Source organism: Aegilops tauschii, chromosome 3, assembly GCF_002575655.3.
Source record: "Aegilops tauschii subsp. strangulata cultivar AL8/78 chromosome 3, Aet v6.0, whole genome shotgun sequence".
Classification (NCBI taxonomy): domain Eukaryota; kingdom Viridiplantae; phylum Streptophyta; class Magnoliopsida; order Poales; family Poaceae; genus Aegilops; species Aegilops tauschii.
In genome coordinates, this window is record NC_053037.3 from 86,760,600 (window position 1) to 86,777,425 (window position 16,826).

A 16,826-nucleotide genomic window follows, 5' to 3' on the forward strand; every position below is an offset into this window, starting at 1 on the left:
ATTCGCATTTTTCTGGAATTATTTCACAATTTTCGGCGATGCACGTTCAGTGGGAGGTGACGTCCCCGTCGACAACAAGGCGTCTGTAGTGACTTCGCCAATCTCACGATGATATGCTGGCTCAGTCTCTCGGAGGCGCTCGTAAGGATAGGATGTGTGTTCATAGAGATGTTAGATGAGTGTATACGTGTGTGTATATAAGCGCTTGTGCCTGTACTATGTTAAAAAAATAAATGTACATTAGTTACACGTAACTTTTTTCACCTAAAAAAATAAATGACACATAACCCATAAAGTATTGCATACATGTTATTAGATGGTCGACCCAAGCGGCAAAGAGTACCCTGAGTCAAACACTAATAGACGTGGTCCATTTTGACCCTCTCAGCCGTAACGCTCATAGCTCTCACGTTCGAGGGAGCTTAGATACTCTAGTGATATATACGGAGTACGTAAGAAAATGAATTGGAACATACAGTACAAGGTTTTATTGCATCTCGGATCTTGGACGATAAATAACGTACATGTGGCTGCTTCATCCATCTTTCTCTTCTTCACGCGGCAACAGCACAAGTAAACGCGCATAAGACTCCTACCAACATATCCAGCACGAGGGACGCCAGTAGTACAACTCTCGGAAAACAAACCCTGGAGTATTAGTTTCTCTCATTGAGACGTTATGGAAAAAAATATGCAGCCTATTTTTGCCCGTGAGAAGAAATTGAAAGCTTTCAGAGAGAAAGATTGATCAAGAGAACTCACGATTAGTGGCATAGTTGTCACCCACTGCAGTGGAGACCTCGAACCGTAGGTAGCAGTCGAAGCCCACCACCGCGGCCGCCACGCCACCGTCGCCGCGGGCAGCGTCGAGGTCCCAGTGCACGGCCTGCACCGAGTCCTTCAAGCACCGGACGCAGTCCGCCGCCGTGCGGTCCCTCCCGCACTGCGCCAGAACGTGCACTGTTCTGCTCACCGCGCTGTTGGAGTTGGTCTCCTCCGCTGTGGCCAGCATCCGCGGCCCGGAGATGTTTGCGGCCGCGCGCCGCGCCACGTCCTTCGCCATGGCGACGAGTACATCGTGCTGGTGGGCGTAGTAGAAGGATTTGGTGCTGGCCACAGAGCGAGGGACGGCGTCGTTGCCCGGGAGGAGGACGCGCGCGCGGAAGGCGTCCTCTCTAGGCGAGGTTGTGTTGGTGTCGGCGTAGCCGACGAAGCACCGGTCGCTCCAGATGCCGGCGCGCAGGCTGGTGGCGCCGCAGCCGGCGGTGAGGTTCCCAGCCGCGGCGGACAGGCACCGGGCGCACTCGGACGGCGCCGTGGAGTTGCCGAAGCAGAGGCCCCGCGCGAACGCGCGCTCCCCGCGGGCGGCGGAATGTAGGGAGGCGAAGCCCGTGCGCGCGGCGGTGGAGGGGAGAGAGCGGAGGAGCGGGAGCAGGGTGGCGCGAAACGCCGTGCCGTTGGTGGCGTTGGTGAGCGCCGGCGGCTGGTAGCAGTGGAGCAAGCCGCCCGCTTCCGCGATGCGTGCGCGCTCCTCGCAGGTGCCAGGGGCCGGCGTTGCGGCGAGGAGGGAGAGGAGCAACCACGAGGTAGGTGAAAGCGCCATTGTTGCGGCACTTGGAAGTGGAGCGGACAATGTGTCGAACAAATTCCTGGGCTTGGTTGGTGCAGTGTTAACCACGACGAGGACTAGTCAGAAACGACGATGTGCAAAAGAGGGTGGATTCTTTCACGAAATAAGACTGCTGCCAGCTCGCAAGCACAGTTTCCAAATGCGCAAAGTTGTGAAGTAAATGTGGCGTCACTTTTGTTTGTGGCGCTGTGTACGGTGGGTCTATGGGCACGATGACGATGCCATAGCTCATAGCTCGACCGGGCAAACTTGCAGCTGGTGCACGTTGCAACTTTTTTTTTTAGAACGAAGGCTCGCGAAGAGCCCTGCTTTGAATTAACAAAGCCATCAACCAGCCAGGAGTTACAACAAACAACCCAAATTACAACGGTCAGAATGATACAATGGGGAACACTGGAAAGCAAACACTCACTACAACCTCCACAAGCAGCTAACGGAATGGAAATTAAGATTACAACTTGCAAAGGCCGAGCACTCCACACTAGGATCATACGTAGCAGAACAGAGCAGTAGAGCAGGACATAGCTGACCTTCGAAGATGGACCATGCTCCAGGAAATCCTAGAGAAGAAGGGGAACAACATCTTCCTTCTCTATCACCGAAGAGGGACCCTACCCCCTCGCCATGGCTTGTAGGCACCGCACCGTCGGGTGTTCGTGAAGCTCACCCTAGAGCTGGAAGAATGATGTCCTCACATCATAAGGTGGACATAGGGCGACCACTTCGATTTGGGATATCCCTAGCCGGCCGCTCCGCCACGGTCCATGCCCAACTAGTTGGAGACATGCTTCATGGAATACGAAGAGGAGGCACCTCAATCCCTCACCTGCAGAGCCTCCCGACCGAGCGCAGCACCCCTGACGAAGCCTCCAGCAAGGTCACGACGCGCAAGGCGCTGCCGCTGCCAAATCTACAGTAGATAAAGGGTTTTCACCCGGGTAGGGGGGTCGGGGTGGAGAGCAGGGGACCTCGGCTGTGCCCCCATGGAGGAAAGTAGTGCCCTTGGGCGTTGCCGCCGCCGGGCCGGCCGGACAGGCCAAGGTTTTGAAGGAAATATGCCCTAGAGGCAATAATAAAGTTGTTATTTATATTTTCTTATATCATGATAAATGTTTATTATTCATGCTAGAATTGTATTAACTGGAAACTTAGTACATGTGTGAATACATAGACAAACAGAGTGTCACTAGTATGCCTCTACTTGACTAGCTCGTTGAATTAAAGATGGTTAAGTTTCCTAGCCATAGACATGAGTTGTCATTTGATTAACAAGATCACATCATTAGAGAATGATGTGATTGACTTGACCCATTCCTTTAGCGTAGCACTTGATCGTTTAGTATATTGCTATTGCTTTCTTCATCACTTATACATGTTCCTATGACTATGAGATTATGCAACTCCCGAATACCGGAGGAACACTTTGTCTGCTACCAAACGTCACAACGTAACTGGGTGATTATAAAGGTGCTCTACAGGTGTCTCCGATGGTGTTTGTTGAGTTGGCATAGATCGAGATTAGGATATGTCACTCCGATTGTCGGAGAGGTATCTCTGGGCCCTCTCGGTAATGCACATCACTATAAGCCTTGCAAGCAATGTGACTAATGAGTTAGTTGCGGGATGATGCATTATGGAATGAGTAAGGAGACTTGCCGGTAACGAGATTGAACTAGGTATTGAGATACCGACGATCGAATCTCGGACAAGTAACATACCGATGATAAAGGGAACAACGTATATCATTATGCGGTTTGACCGATAAATATCTTCGTAGAATATGTGGGAGCCAATATGAACATCCAGGTTCCGCCATTGGTTATTGACCGGAGATGTGTCTCGGTCATGTCTACATAGTTCTCGAACCCGTAGGGTCCGCACGCTTAACGTTCGGTGACGATCGGTATTATGAGTTTATGTGTTTTGATGTACTGCAGGTAGTTCGGAGTCCCGGATGTGATCACGGACATGACGAGGAGTCTCGAAATGGTCGAGACATAAAGATTGATATATTGGATGACATATTCGGACACCGGATGAGTTCTGGGGGTCACCGGATAATTATCGGAGTGCCGGGGGGGGGGGGTTATCGGAACCCCCAGGGGAACTAATGGGCCAACATGGGCCTTGTGAGAGAGAGATGAGGGGACATAGGGCTGCCCCCCCTTGAGGAGTCCGAATTGGACAAGGAGGGGGCGGCGCCCCCTCTTTCCCTCCCTCTCTCCTCTCCTTCCTCCCCCCTTCCTCCTCCTAGTTGGACTAGGAAAGGGGGAGTCCTACTCTTACTAGGAGGAGGACTCCTCCCCCTCCTTGGCGCGCCCCAGGGGCCGGCCGGCCTCCCCCTTGCTCCTTTATATACGGGGGCAGGGGGCACCCTAGTACACAACAACAGACATTGTCTTAGCCGTGTGTGGTGCCCCCCTCCAGCATAATCCACCTTGGTCATATCGTTGCAGTGCTTAGGCGAAGCCCTGCGCCGGTAGCTTCATCATCACCGTCATCACGCCGTCGTGCTGATGAAGCTCTCCCTCGACACTCAGCTCGATCAAGAGTTCGTGGGACGTCACTGAGCCGAACGTGTGCAGATCGCGGAGGTGCCGTACTTTCAGTACTAGGATCGGTCGGATCGTGAAGACGTACGACTACATCAACCGCGTTGTCATAACGCTTCCGCTTACGGTCTACGAGGGTACGTGGACTACACTCTTCCCTCTCGTTGCTATGCATCACCATGATCTTGCGTGTGCGTAGGAAATTTTTGAAATTACTGCGTTCCCCAACAGTGGCATCCCAGCCAGGTTTATGCGTAGATGTTATATGCACGAGTAGAACACAAGTGAGTTGTGGGCGATCATAGTCATACTGCTTACCAGCATGTCATACTTTGATTCGGCGGTGTTGTTGGATGAAGCGACCCGGACCGACATTACGCGTACGCTTACGCGAGACTAGTTCTACTGACGTGCTTCGCACACAGGTGGCTGGCGGGTGTCAGTTTCTCCAACTTTAGTTGAATCGAGTGTGGCTACGCCCGGTCCTTGTTGAAGGTTAAAACAGCACATACTTGATGAAAAATCGTTGTGGTTTTGATGCGTAGGTAAGAACGTGAAAGCACAAGTGCTCCCTGGGTGATTTTGGTAATTAATGTCAACATATCACTTGTTGGACTAATGTTTTCATCTAGTATGTTTCAGATAAGTTCAACAATGGAGTGGCATGGACTAGAGGATGTGGAACCCCTTCAAAATGCTAAGGACAAAAGTTTGGCTCAAGGTCAAAGCACAAGACTCTACATTTTTCATTTTAGTGATCCAAGATCGCATTGAGGTCATAGGAAAGCCAATACTATTAAGAGGGGATGATGTGTTGCTTAATGGCTTGCTTGCTCAAAGTGCTTAGTGATATGCTCCAAAACCCTCAACCACTTTCTCATATCCACATATGTCCCAAACCAAAAGTCAAACTCGGCCCCACCGAATCTTTCTATCCGGCGCCACCGAGTTCACTTGACATAGCCACTGCCACAAACCCTAATCAATTCGGTCTCACCGATGGGATCTCAGTCTCACTGATGGGATCTTGGTCTCACCGAGATGGGCTTGTAAACTCTCTGTTGCCTATTGCATTAATTTCAGTCTCACCGAGATATGAAATCGGTCCCACCGAGTTTGCTTGGCCAACTCTCTGTTTGCCTATTACCAAAATCGGTCCCACCGAGTTTGTGTAATCGGTCCAACCGAGATGAGGCTTTACCCTAACCCTAGCACATCGGTCCCACCGAGTTGATTATATCGGTCCCATCGAAATGCCTAACGGTCACATTATGAACCAAATTGGTTTGACCGAATTTCAGTATTCGGTCCCACCGAGTTTGGTGATTTGTGTGTAACGGTTAGATTTTGTGTGGAGGCTATATATACCCCTCCACCCACTCTTCATTCGTGGAGAGAGCCATCAGAACATGCCTACACTTCCAACATACATTTTCTGAGAGAACCACCTACACTTGTGTTGAGGTCAAGATATCCCATTCCAACCACATAAATCTTGATCTCTAGCCTTCCCCAAGTTGCTTTCCACCCAAATCATCTTTCTACCAAATCCAATCCTATGAGAGAGAGTTGAGTGTTGGGGAGACTATCATTTGAAGCACAAGAGCAAGGAGTTCATCATCAACACACCATCTATTACCTTTTGGGGAGTGGTGTCTCCTAGATTGGTTAGGTGTCACTTGGGAGCCTCCGTCAAGATTGTGGAGTTGAACCAAGAAGTTTGTACGGGCAAGGAGATCGCCTACTCTGTGAATATCTACCCTAGTGAGGCAAGTCCTTCGTGGGCGATGGCCATGGTGGGATAGACAAGGTTGCTTCTTCGTGGACCCTTCGTGGGTGGAGCCCTCCGTGGACTCGCGCAACTGTTACCTTTCGTGGGTTGAAGTCTCCATCAACGTGGATGTACGATAGCACCTCCTATCGGAACCACACCAAAAATCTCCGTGTCTCCAATTGCGTTTGCACACTCCAATCCCATCCCTTTACATTCTTGCAACTTGCATGATTTACTTTCCACTGCTCATATACTCTTGTCATGCTTGCCTGATATGTATTGTGAATGTTTAAACATGTGCTAAAACTCCACTTCAACTTAAAGAAATTAAAAACTGCAACTTTTCTTACTAACAGTCTATTCACCCCCCCTTTAGACACCTCTTCTCGATCCTTTCAATTGGTATCAGAGCATTGGTCTCCATTGCCTTGGTTTAAACACCTTTGGAGGAAGATGGATGAGTCTACATTGGGGAGTCTTAGACGTTGAGTGCCTATTCTTGATGGAGAGTTCTTTCATGAGTGGAAAAATGAGATGCTTGAGATTTTCAATGAATATCATTTGACCAAGTACATTACTGCTCCTTGTGCTCGCATTGTTGATCCTTTGCATCCCACACCCGATGAGGATCTTTACATGATTCGCAATCTTAGAACTATCAATCTTATTGTGAAAGGATTGCTGAAAAATTTGATTGCTAGCTTACCTACTCTAGATTGTGCTTACACCATATGGAGATTTCTAGAGGAATGTTTCCCAAATTATTCCTTGAAAAATCTAGATGAGATTCTCCATAAGTCTATTGCCTTGAATAGGATGAGTACTAGTGATCCTAAGTTTGATGATTGTCTATTTGAGCTTCGTGATCTCATGCGTGCCAAAGGAGATGTTGGAATTATTAGCAATATCATTTCCGAAGTCATTAGAATTCATAGAGATGAACATTGTTACGGTCATACTTCTAATGAATCACTCTCTCTAGGAATTGATCCATCACATGACAATGTTGACATGGATACTATGATGAGGATGACGATAGTGACTATGATCCTGACGATGCAATGCGACACTTTGGCCTTATGGCTAATCTTTGCAGCTACATGGCTGGAGGAAAGGAATGGGTCCTTGACAGTGGATGTACTGATCATATGACTGGAGACAAAGATATGTTTCATGAGCTTGCTAAAAACGACGGCCCTCGAAAGTATGTCAGTTTCGGTGATAACTCAAAGGGTAAGGTGGTTGGCCTTGGTAAGGTGGCCGTCTCACATGATAGCTCCATACAAAATGTCATGCTCGTTGAATCGCTTGGCTACAATTTACTTTCCGTATCTAGACTTGCTGACTTTGGTTTCAACGTCCTATTTACTGAAGTAGATTTCCAAGTGTTTCGTAGAGATAATCATAAAATGGTCTTTACCGGTATCCGTAGAGGTGATCTTTACATTGTTGATTTCACTAAAAAGGCTCAACCTAGAACTTGCTTTATTGCTAAATCTTCTAAAGGCTGGTTGTGGCATAGAAGGTTAGGTCATGTGGGCATGCGAAATCTTGATAAGCTTATTAAAGGTGATCATATCCTTGGAATAAAAGATGTTATATTTGACAAGGATAGACTTTGTAGTGCTTGTCAAGCAGGGAAGCAAGTTGGGGGAAGCCACCCCGTGAAGAACATCATGACCACGGGAAGACCGCTCGAGCTACTTCACATGGATCTCTTTGGACCTAATGCCTACAAGAGTCTCGGTGGTAACTCATTTGGTCTAGTCATAGTTGATGATTTTTCAAGATTTACGTGGGTGTTCTTTCTTGATGATAAATCGCAGGTCCAAAAGATCTTCAAAAACTTCGCTAGGAAGGCCCAAAATCAGTTTGAAGTGAAGATCAAGAAGGTTCGGAGCGACAACGGAACGGAGTTCAAGAACGCCAATGTGGATACCTTTCTTGACGAAGAAGGGATTTCATATGAGTTCTCGGCTACGTACACGCGTCAACAAAATGGAGTTGTTGAGAGGAAGAACCGGACTCTTATTGAGATGGCAAGAATGATGCTTGTTGAGTACAAGACTCCAAAACACTTTTGGGCGGAAGCGGTTGAGACAGCTCATCATGCAACAAATCGCTTGTATCTTCACAAGCTACTTGGCAAGACGGCATACGAGCTCCTCACCGGTAACAAACCCCAAGTTGGATACTTTCGAGTATTCGGCTCAAAGTGCTACATTCTTGATAAGCATCATCGTTCTAAATTTGCTCCTAAATCTCATGAAGGTTTCCTACTTGGTTATGGCTCAAACTCTCACACTTACCGTGTCTACAACAATTTCACCCGAAAGGTTGAAGAGACGGTAGATGTGAAGTTTGATGAATCTAACGGCTCGCAAGTAGAGCAATTGCCAATTGATGTAGGAGATAAAGATCCTTCGGAAGAAATCCGAGACTTGTCTATTGGAAAGATCCGTCCAACAGAAGTGAAGGAGAGTACCTCGTCCGTTCAAGTGGAAGCTTCTACCTCATGACAAGGTGAACCAAGAGTTGGTACGGGAGCATCCACAAGTGGGACGCACCAAGATGAAGAAAACGAGGAAGTACATCAAGATGAACCTCATCAACCTCCTTCTCCACCACGACAATAGAACGACAACGTCAAAAATGAAGAAGACCAAGAAGAAGGACAAGATGAAGAAGATGTTCCACCCCGACCCAAGCAAAAGCTCTCACGAGTTAGAGCAAGAGTCGCCAAGGAACATCCCGTCGAGCAAATCTACAATGATATCCAAACCAGGAGGATCACTCGCTCTAAATCTTGTTTGGCTAATTTTGTGAACATTGTTTATTCATCTCTAGTATTGAACCTACGAAGGTTGAAGAAGCATTGGAAGATCCGGATTGGATAAACGCCATGCATGAAGAGCTGCACAACTTTGAAAGAAATCAAGTGTGGACATTGGTCGAGAAGCCCGACAACAACCACTACATCATCGGTACCAAATGGGTGTTTCGCAACAAGCAAGATGAAGATGGTCAAGTCGTCCGCAGCAAAGCTCATCTAATCGCCCAAGGCTACACTCAAGTCGAAGGTATGGACTACGGTGAGACATATGCCCCCGTTTCTAGACTCGAGTCCATTCGCATCTTACTTGCCTATGCTAATCACCATGATATCACCTTATACCAAATGGACATTAAAAGTGCTTTTCTAAATGGTGAAATTGGGAGGAAGTTTATGTTAAACAACCTCCCGGCTTTGTCAATCCTAATAAACCTAATCATGTTTACAAACTTCACAAAGCTCTTTATGGTCTTAAACAAGTTCCTAGAGCGTGGTATAAATGCTTGACCAAGTTCCTTATTGAAAAAGGCTTTGAGATTGGTAAAATTGATTCTACTCTTTTCACTAAAAGGGTTAATGGAGAATTATTTGTATGCCAAATTTATGTTGATGATATAATATTTGGTTCGACTAACCCTCATTTTAGTGAGAAGTTTGGAAAGCTAATGTCGGAGAAGTTTGAGATGTCTATGATGAGTGACCTCAAGTTCTTTCTTGGTTTGCAAATCAAGCAAATTAAGGAAGGCACCTTTGTTTCTCAAACAAAGTACACCAAGGACTTATTCAAGAAGTTCAATATGCAAGAATGCAAAGGTATGAATACACCCATGCCTACTAGTGGACATCTTGATTTGACTAAGGATGGTAAACCGGTTGATCAAAAGGTTTATCGCTCTATTATTGGATCATTGTTATACCTATGCGCCTCTCGTCCCGATATTATGCTGTGTGTGCATGTGTGCACGATATCAAGCGGCCCCCAAAGAATGTCATCTTAAGGCTGTGAAAAGGATAGTGAGATACTTAATACATACACCAAATTTTGGCATTTGGTATCCTAAGAGGTCCTCTTTTGATCTTGTTGGCTACTCCGATTCGGACTATGCCAGACACAAGGTTGATAGAAAGTCCACTTCGGGTACTTGTCAATTTCTTGGTAGATCTCTTGTGTCTTGGTCCTCCAAGAAACAAAACTCGGTATCCTTATCCACCGCCGAAGCGGAATACATTGCCACCGGTTCATGTTGTGTTGAATTACTTTGGATGACCCAAACTCTTAAAGATTATGGGATTTATGTGAAACATGTTCCATTGCTTTGTGACAATGAAAGTGCTATTAATATAGCTCATAATCCCGTGCAACATTCTCGAACTAAGCATATTGAAGTTCGTCATCATTTCATTCGAGATCATGTTGCTAAAGGGGACATTGATCTTAAGCATGTTCGTACCGACAAGCAATTGGCGGATATATTCACCAAACCGCTTGATGAGAAAGTCTTTTGCCATTTGAGAGGAGAATTTAACATCATTGATGCTTCAAACTTGGAGTAGGAACTCCATTTGGATATATGCAAGGCATGAGCCTATGACTAATCCTTGATATTTCTTTCATGATGCTATTCATTTGTCTTGGATATATTTGCACCCTTGCATGTTATCTAACCCTTGTAGGTACTTGGATGAATCTAAATCCATGAGATTGCAACTCACTCACACCTTGAGCAATCTCTACATCACCAAGTCTCTACACAATGGTGGTTGAAGACAAGGAAGCATGAAATCCTTCAACATATCCTTTGACAAATTCTATATATCAAATTTCATTAGGTATCAAATTTCATAATTGTCATTCTGGATACACAAGTGCTCTTCCTTGCAAAACTAACTCATGTAGGTAGATGAACTCAAATTCCAAGTGGTGCTCCCAACTCTTGATGAGCTACATCAACCTTGAGCAACCCACACAATTTCAACTACATGATCAAGATCAACAGCACCACCCAAGGTATGTCATTCCATCTTAGAGAAGCTTAACCTCAAGTGATAGGTCAAAGCAAATCAACAAGATTTGAATACATCAAGATGCTTAAACGAAAAATGGTAACCCCATTTTGAGCTTAAACGATGAGTATGACCTATGATCAAGTGATCTCACTTGACTCCTAAGTTAATATACTCTAACATAGGTTACTTTGTCGTCGACCAATTCTAGATGAAGTTCTCTAGTGTTTCTCCGTGCTCTTGCATTTGTCTCATGCATGTTTGTTTCCCCTTTAAAAAAACTTCATCTAGATTTCTTTTTATTTTTGTTCTGCATTCCCTGCATCCAATTCATTGCAAATCCTTTAGTTAATTCCTTGCAAATCTTTGTGAGATCTTATTTGCCTAGTGAGCTGGGGTGACAAGTGTTTTCTCTGTGATGAACTTGGTCACACCGGTCTATTGCTTTCGGTCTAACCGAATCCTTTCGGTGCAACGGAAGCACACAAATTGGTGTCACTGATTTCACTGTAGAAAAGATATTTTGCCACTTGGTCCTGCATTTTTTTGCTCCAGCTCCACTCAATGAATATTGTCCTCTACCAGCATCACATTCAACATGCTGCTTTGCTCTGTGACTCAAGGACCAAACCCATTTGTAACAAAAATCCAGAAGAGCCCTTCTTGGAAATTGATGTCAAAGGGGGAGAGAGAGATCACATCAAAGCTTAACCACTTTGACAGGGGGAGAGAGTTCTTCAACAGGGAGAAAGAGGAATCACATCAAAGACCCCAGATGCTTGGTGTTCAAGAGGAGAGAAGTCACATGTCTTTAAGAGGGGAAAGACATGTTTATGGTTGTGCTTATTTGGTTATTTGCATTTGCTCTGATTTTCCTTGCTCTGATTTTCTATTCCCTATCTTCTCCCAGTATCCCATACAAGATTCAGGGGGAGCAAGACACCTAAGGGAAGAAAATCTTTAAATTCATTGCATATCTTTACTTTTGGGGACATGTCTATATCCAATAGAGTACTCAGTACTCACTCTCTACATGTCATCCCAATCTTGGTACTCTTGTGGTTCCTTTTGTTTGCTCTGACTAGTAGATGTATCTGTGTTATCTAACCTTGTTTACTCAGGTTCATTCCTTTCTAAGCCAACTAAATACCACAAGGTAAGTATATGCATCACACTCATGTGCATGAGGATTTCTTGCTGATGTAAATACTGTTTGCAAGAAGGACTCACGAGCATGAAGATACATTTCCTATATTCACATCATCCGCTCTGATGCATATAGCCAAGATACATGTAACACATTGCTTACTCTGTCATGCTTATGCATTCACATGATCCTATATTCCATGTCTACATGATTGCATACATATAGGGGGAGCTTATGCATGTTACATGTCTTTCCAAAGCTTTACTAGTTATTCTCTATATCCTTGTCTAAAGCTTTGATGTATGTTGTCATCAATTACCAAAAAGGGGGAGATTGAAAGCACAAGTGCTCCCTGGGTTATTTTGGTAATTAATGTCAACATATCACTTATTGGACTAATGTTTTCATCTAGTATGTTTCAGATAAGTTCAACAATGGAGTGGCATGGACTAGAGGATGTGGAACCCCTTCAAAATGCTAAGGACAAAATTTTGGCTCAAGCTCAAAGCACAAGACTCTACATTTTTCATTTTAGTGATCCAAGATCACATTGAGTCCATAGGAAAGCCAATACTATTAAGAGGGGATGAGGTGTTGCTTAATGGCTTGCTTGCTCAAAGTGCTTAGTGATATGCTCCAAAACCCTCAACCACTTTCTCATATCCACATATGTCCCAACCAAAAGTCAAACTCGGCCACACCGAATCTTTCTATCCGGCGCCACCGAGTTCACTTGACATAGCCACTACCACAAACCCTAATCAATTCGGTCTCACCGATGGGATCTCGGTCTCACCGAGATGGGCTTGTAAACTCTCTATTGCCTATAGCATTAATTTCGGTCTCACCGAGATATGAAATCGGTCCCACCGAGTTTGATTGGCCAACTCTCTGTTTGCCTATTACCAAAATCGGTCCCACCGAGTTTGTGTAATCGGTCCAACCGAGATGAGGCTTTACCCTAACCCTAGCACATCGGTCCCACCGAGTTGATTATATCGGTCCCACCAAAATGCCTAACGGTCACATTATGAACCAAATCGGTCTGACCGAGTTTTAGTATTCGGTCCCACCGAGTTTGGTGATTTGTGTGTAACGGTTAGATTTTGTGTGGAGGGTATATATACCCCTCCACCCACTCTTCATTCGTGGAGAGAGCCATCAGAACATGCCTACACTTCCAACATACATTTTCTGAGAGAGAACCACCTACACTTGTGTTGAGGTCAAGATATCCCATTCCAACCACATAAATTTGATCTCTAGCCTTCCACAAGTTGCTTTCCACTCAAATCATCTTTCTACCAATCCAATCCTATGAGAGAGAGTTGAGTGTTGGGGAGACTATCATTTGAAGCACAAGAGCAAGGAGTTCATCATCAACACACCATCTATTACCTTTTGGGGAGTGGTGTCTCCTAGATTGGTTAGGTGTCACTTGGGAGCCTCTGTCAAGATTGTGGAGTTGAACCAAGAAGTTTGTACGGGCAAGGAGATCGCCTACTCCGTGAAGATCTACCCTAGTGAGGCAAGTCCTTCGTGGGCGATGGCCATGGTGGGATAGACAAGGTTGCTTCTTCGTGGACCCTTCGTGGGTGGAGCCCTCCGTGGACTCGCGCAACCGTTACCTTTCGTGGGTTGAAGTCTCCATCAACGTGGATGTACGATAGCACCTCCTATCGAAACCACACCAAAAATCTCCGTGTCTCCAATTGCGTTTGCACATTCCAATCCCATCCTTTTACATTCTTGCAACTTGCATGATTTACTTTCCACTGCTCATATACTCTTGTCATGCTTGCCTGATATGTATTGTGAATGTTTAAACATGTGCTAAAACTCCACTTCAACTTAAAGAAATTAAAAACTGCAACTTTTCTTACTAACAGTCTATTCACCCCCCTCTAGACACCTCTTCTCGATCCTTTCAATAGGTATCAGAGCATTGGTCTCCATTGCCTTGGTTTAAACACCTTTGGAGGAAGATGGATGAGTCTACATTGGGGAGTCTTAGACGTTGAGTGCCTATTCTTGATGGAGAGTTCTTTAATGAGTGGAAAAATGAGATGCTTGAGATTTTCAATGAATATCATTTGACCAAGTACATTACTGCTCCTTGTGCTCGCATTGTTGATCCTTTGCATCCCACACCCGATGAGGATCTTGACATGATTCACAACCTTAGAACTATCAATCTTATTGTGAAAGGATTGCCTAAAAATTTGATTGCTAGCTTACCTACTCTAGATTGTGCGTACACCATATGGAGATTTCTAGAGGAACGTTTCCCAAATTATTCCTTGAAAAATCTAGATGAGATTCTCCATAAGTCTATTGCCTTGAATAGGATGAGTACTAGTGATCCTAAGTTTGATGATTGTCTCTTTGAGCTTCGTGATCTCATGCGTGCCAAAGGAGATGTTGGAATTATTAGCAATATCATTTCCGAGGTCATTAGAACTCATAGAGATGAACATTGTTACGGTCATACTTCTAATGAATCACTCTCTCTAGGAATTGATCCATCACATGACAATGTTGAACATGGATACTATGATGAGGATGACGATAGTGACTATGATCTTGACGATGTAATGAGACACTTTGGCCTTATGGCTAATCTTTGCGGCTACATGGCTGGAGGAAAGGAATGGGTCCTTGACAGTGGATGTACTGATCATATGACCAGAGACAAAGATATGTTTCGTGAGCTTGCTGAAAACGACGGCCCTCAAAAGTATGTCACTTTCGGTGATAACTCAAAGGGTAAGGTGGTTGGCCTTGGTAAGGTGGCCATCTCACATGATAGCTCCATACAAAATGTCATGCTCGTTGAATCGCTTGGCTACAATTTACTTTCCGTATCTAGACTTGCTGACTTTGGTTTCAACGTCCTATTTACTGAAGTAGATTGCCAAGTGTTTCGTAGAGATAATCATAAAATGGTCTTTACCGGTATCCGTAGAGGTGATCTTTACATAGTTGATTTCACTAAAAAGGCTCAACCTAGAACTTGCTTTATTGTGGCATAGAAGGTTAGGTCATGTGGGCATGCGAAATCTTGATAAGCTTATTAAAGGTGATCATATCCTTGGAATAAAAGATGTTATATTTGACAAGGATAGACTTTGTAGTCCTTGTCAAGCAGGGAAGCAAGTTGGAGGAAGCCACCCCGTGAAGAGCATCATGACCACGAGAAGACCGCTCGAGCTACTTCACATGGAGATCCTTGGACCTAATGCCTACAAGAGTCTCGGTGGTAACTCATTTGGTCTAGTCATAGTTGATGATTTTTCAAGATTTACGTGGGTGTTCTTTCTTGATGATAAATCGCAGGTCCAATAGATCTTCAAAAACTTCGCTAGGAAGGACCGAAATCAGTTTGAAGTGAAGATCAAGAAGGTTCGGAGCGACAACGGAACGGAGTTCAAGAACGCAAATGTGGATACCTTTCTTGACGACTGGTAGGAGGCATATGGTCAAGACATGATGCTAAATTTTATTGTATGATATGAGCATGTTTTGTAACGGAGTTATCGGCAACTGGCAGAGCCATATGGTTGTCGCTTTATTGTATGAAATGCAATCGCCCTGTAATTTCTTTACTTTATCACTAAACGGTAGCGATAGTCGTAGAAGCAATAGTTGGCGAGACGACAATGATGCTACAATGGAGATCAAGGTGTCGTGCCAGTGACGATGGTGATCATGACGGTGCTTTGGAGATGGAGATCAAAGGCACAAGATGATGATGGCCATATCATATCACTTATATTGATTGCATGTGATGTTCATCCTTTATACATCTTATTTTGCTTAGTCCAACGGTAGCATTATAGGATGATCTCTCACTAAATTTTGAAGGTACAGGTGTTCTCCCTGAGTATGCACCGTTGCGAAAGTTCGTCGTGCCGAGACACCACGTGATGATCCGGTGTGATAAGCTCTACGTTCACATACAACGGGTGCAAGCCAGTTTTGCACACGCAGAATACTCGAGTTAAACTTGACGAGCCTAGCATATGCAGATATGGCCTCGAAACACTGAGACTGAAAGGTCGAGCGTGAATCATATAGTAGATATGATCAACATAGTGATGTTCACCATTGAAAACTACTCCATCTCACGTGATGATCAGACATGGTTTAGTTGATTTGGATCACGTGATCACTTAGATGATTAGAGGGATGTCTATCTAAGTGGGAGTTCTTTAGTAATATGATTAATTGAACTTTAATCTATCATGAACTTAGTACCTGATAGTATTTTGCATGTCTATGTTGTTGTAGATAGCCCGTGTTGTTCTTCCATTGAATTTTAATGTGTTCCTAGAGAAAGCTAAGTTGAAAGATGATGGTAGCAACTATGTGACGCCCGGATAATTAAGCTACAGTAACATTCTGCTAATGATGTCACGTCACCTCGGTTGCTGTTTATAATCTCGCGATGGTTAAAAAAATGATCCAAATTCAATTTTAAAATAAAGGCAAACAACAAAAGTTCAAAAAAATAAAACAAATGTTCGTGAGATGACATATAACTCATAGGTAATTATGGTGAAGAATCCACATCTTTATAAAGTAATTAAAGGCTCTAAAATAATTAAAACAGGGTCAAAACTGTAATTTAAAATGCTTTTCCAAATTATAAAATTCCAAAACATTTAGTAACTCTCAAACCTTTTTGTGGCAGAGTCGAAATTAGCAACACTATTTATGGACCAAGTTTCACATTTTATAAAACTAGTTTACTATTAAAATTAAAGTCAAAACAGAAGGAATAAAAGTTACAGAACTATAAGAAAAGAAAAAGAGCTAAAGCGCACTGTGCACTTGAGCCCACTAGCTACAGTACCAGCCCAGCCCACCAGAGCGGTCATCTCCTT

At 44.4% G+C, this 16,826-nt stretch overlaps 1 protein-coding gene across 2 annotated transcripts; it reads right to left on the reverse strand.

Annotated features, from left to right (window-relative positions):
- Positions 1-277: 277 nt before the first annotated feature.
- LOC109777057 (uncharacterized) lies at positions 278-2,074 on the reverse strand. Of its 2 annotated transcripts, none has more exons than XM_020335715.4 (2): positions 763-2,074; positions 278-631 (listed from the first exon to the last, which is right to left on the reverse strand). In XM_020335715.4, the coding sequence occupies exons 1-2, from the start codon at positions 1,601-1,603 to the stop codon at positions 555-557; spliced, it is 918 nt and encodes a 305-aa protein (XP_020191304.2). In that variant the 5' UTR covers positions 1,604-2,074; the 3' UTR covers positions 278-554. The 2 variants fall into 2 exon arrangements, with proteins under 2 accessions (XP_020191304.2, XP_040257901.1); XM_040401967.3 differs by having other exon boundaries at positions 278-648.
- Between the last annotated feature and the right edge of the window lie 14,752 nt (positions 2,075-16,826).

Bases quoted from the DNA above. Each gene is read 5' to 3' on its own strand.
- LOC109777057 (XM_020335715.4), bottom strand. From the start codon at position 1,603: ATGGCGCTTTCACCTACCTCGTGGTTGCTCCTCTCCCTCCTCGCCGCA. The intron at 632-762 runs GTGAGTTCTCTT...GTTTTCCGAGAG, and splicing joins TGACAACTATGCCACTAATC to TTGTACTACTGGCGTCCCTC.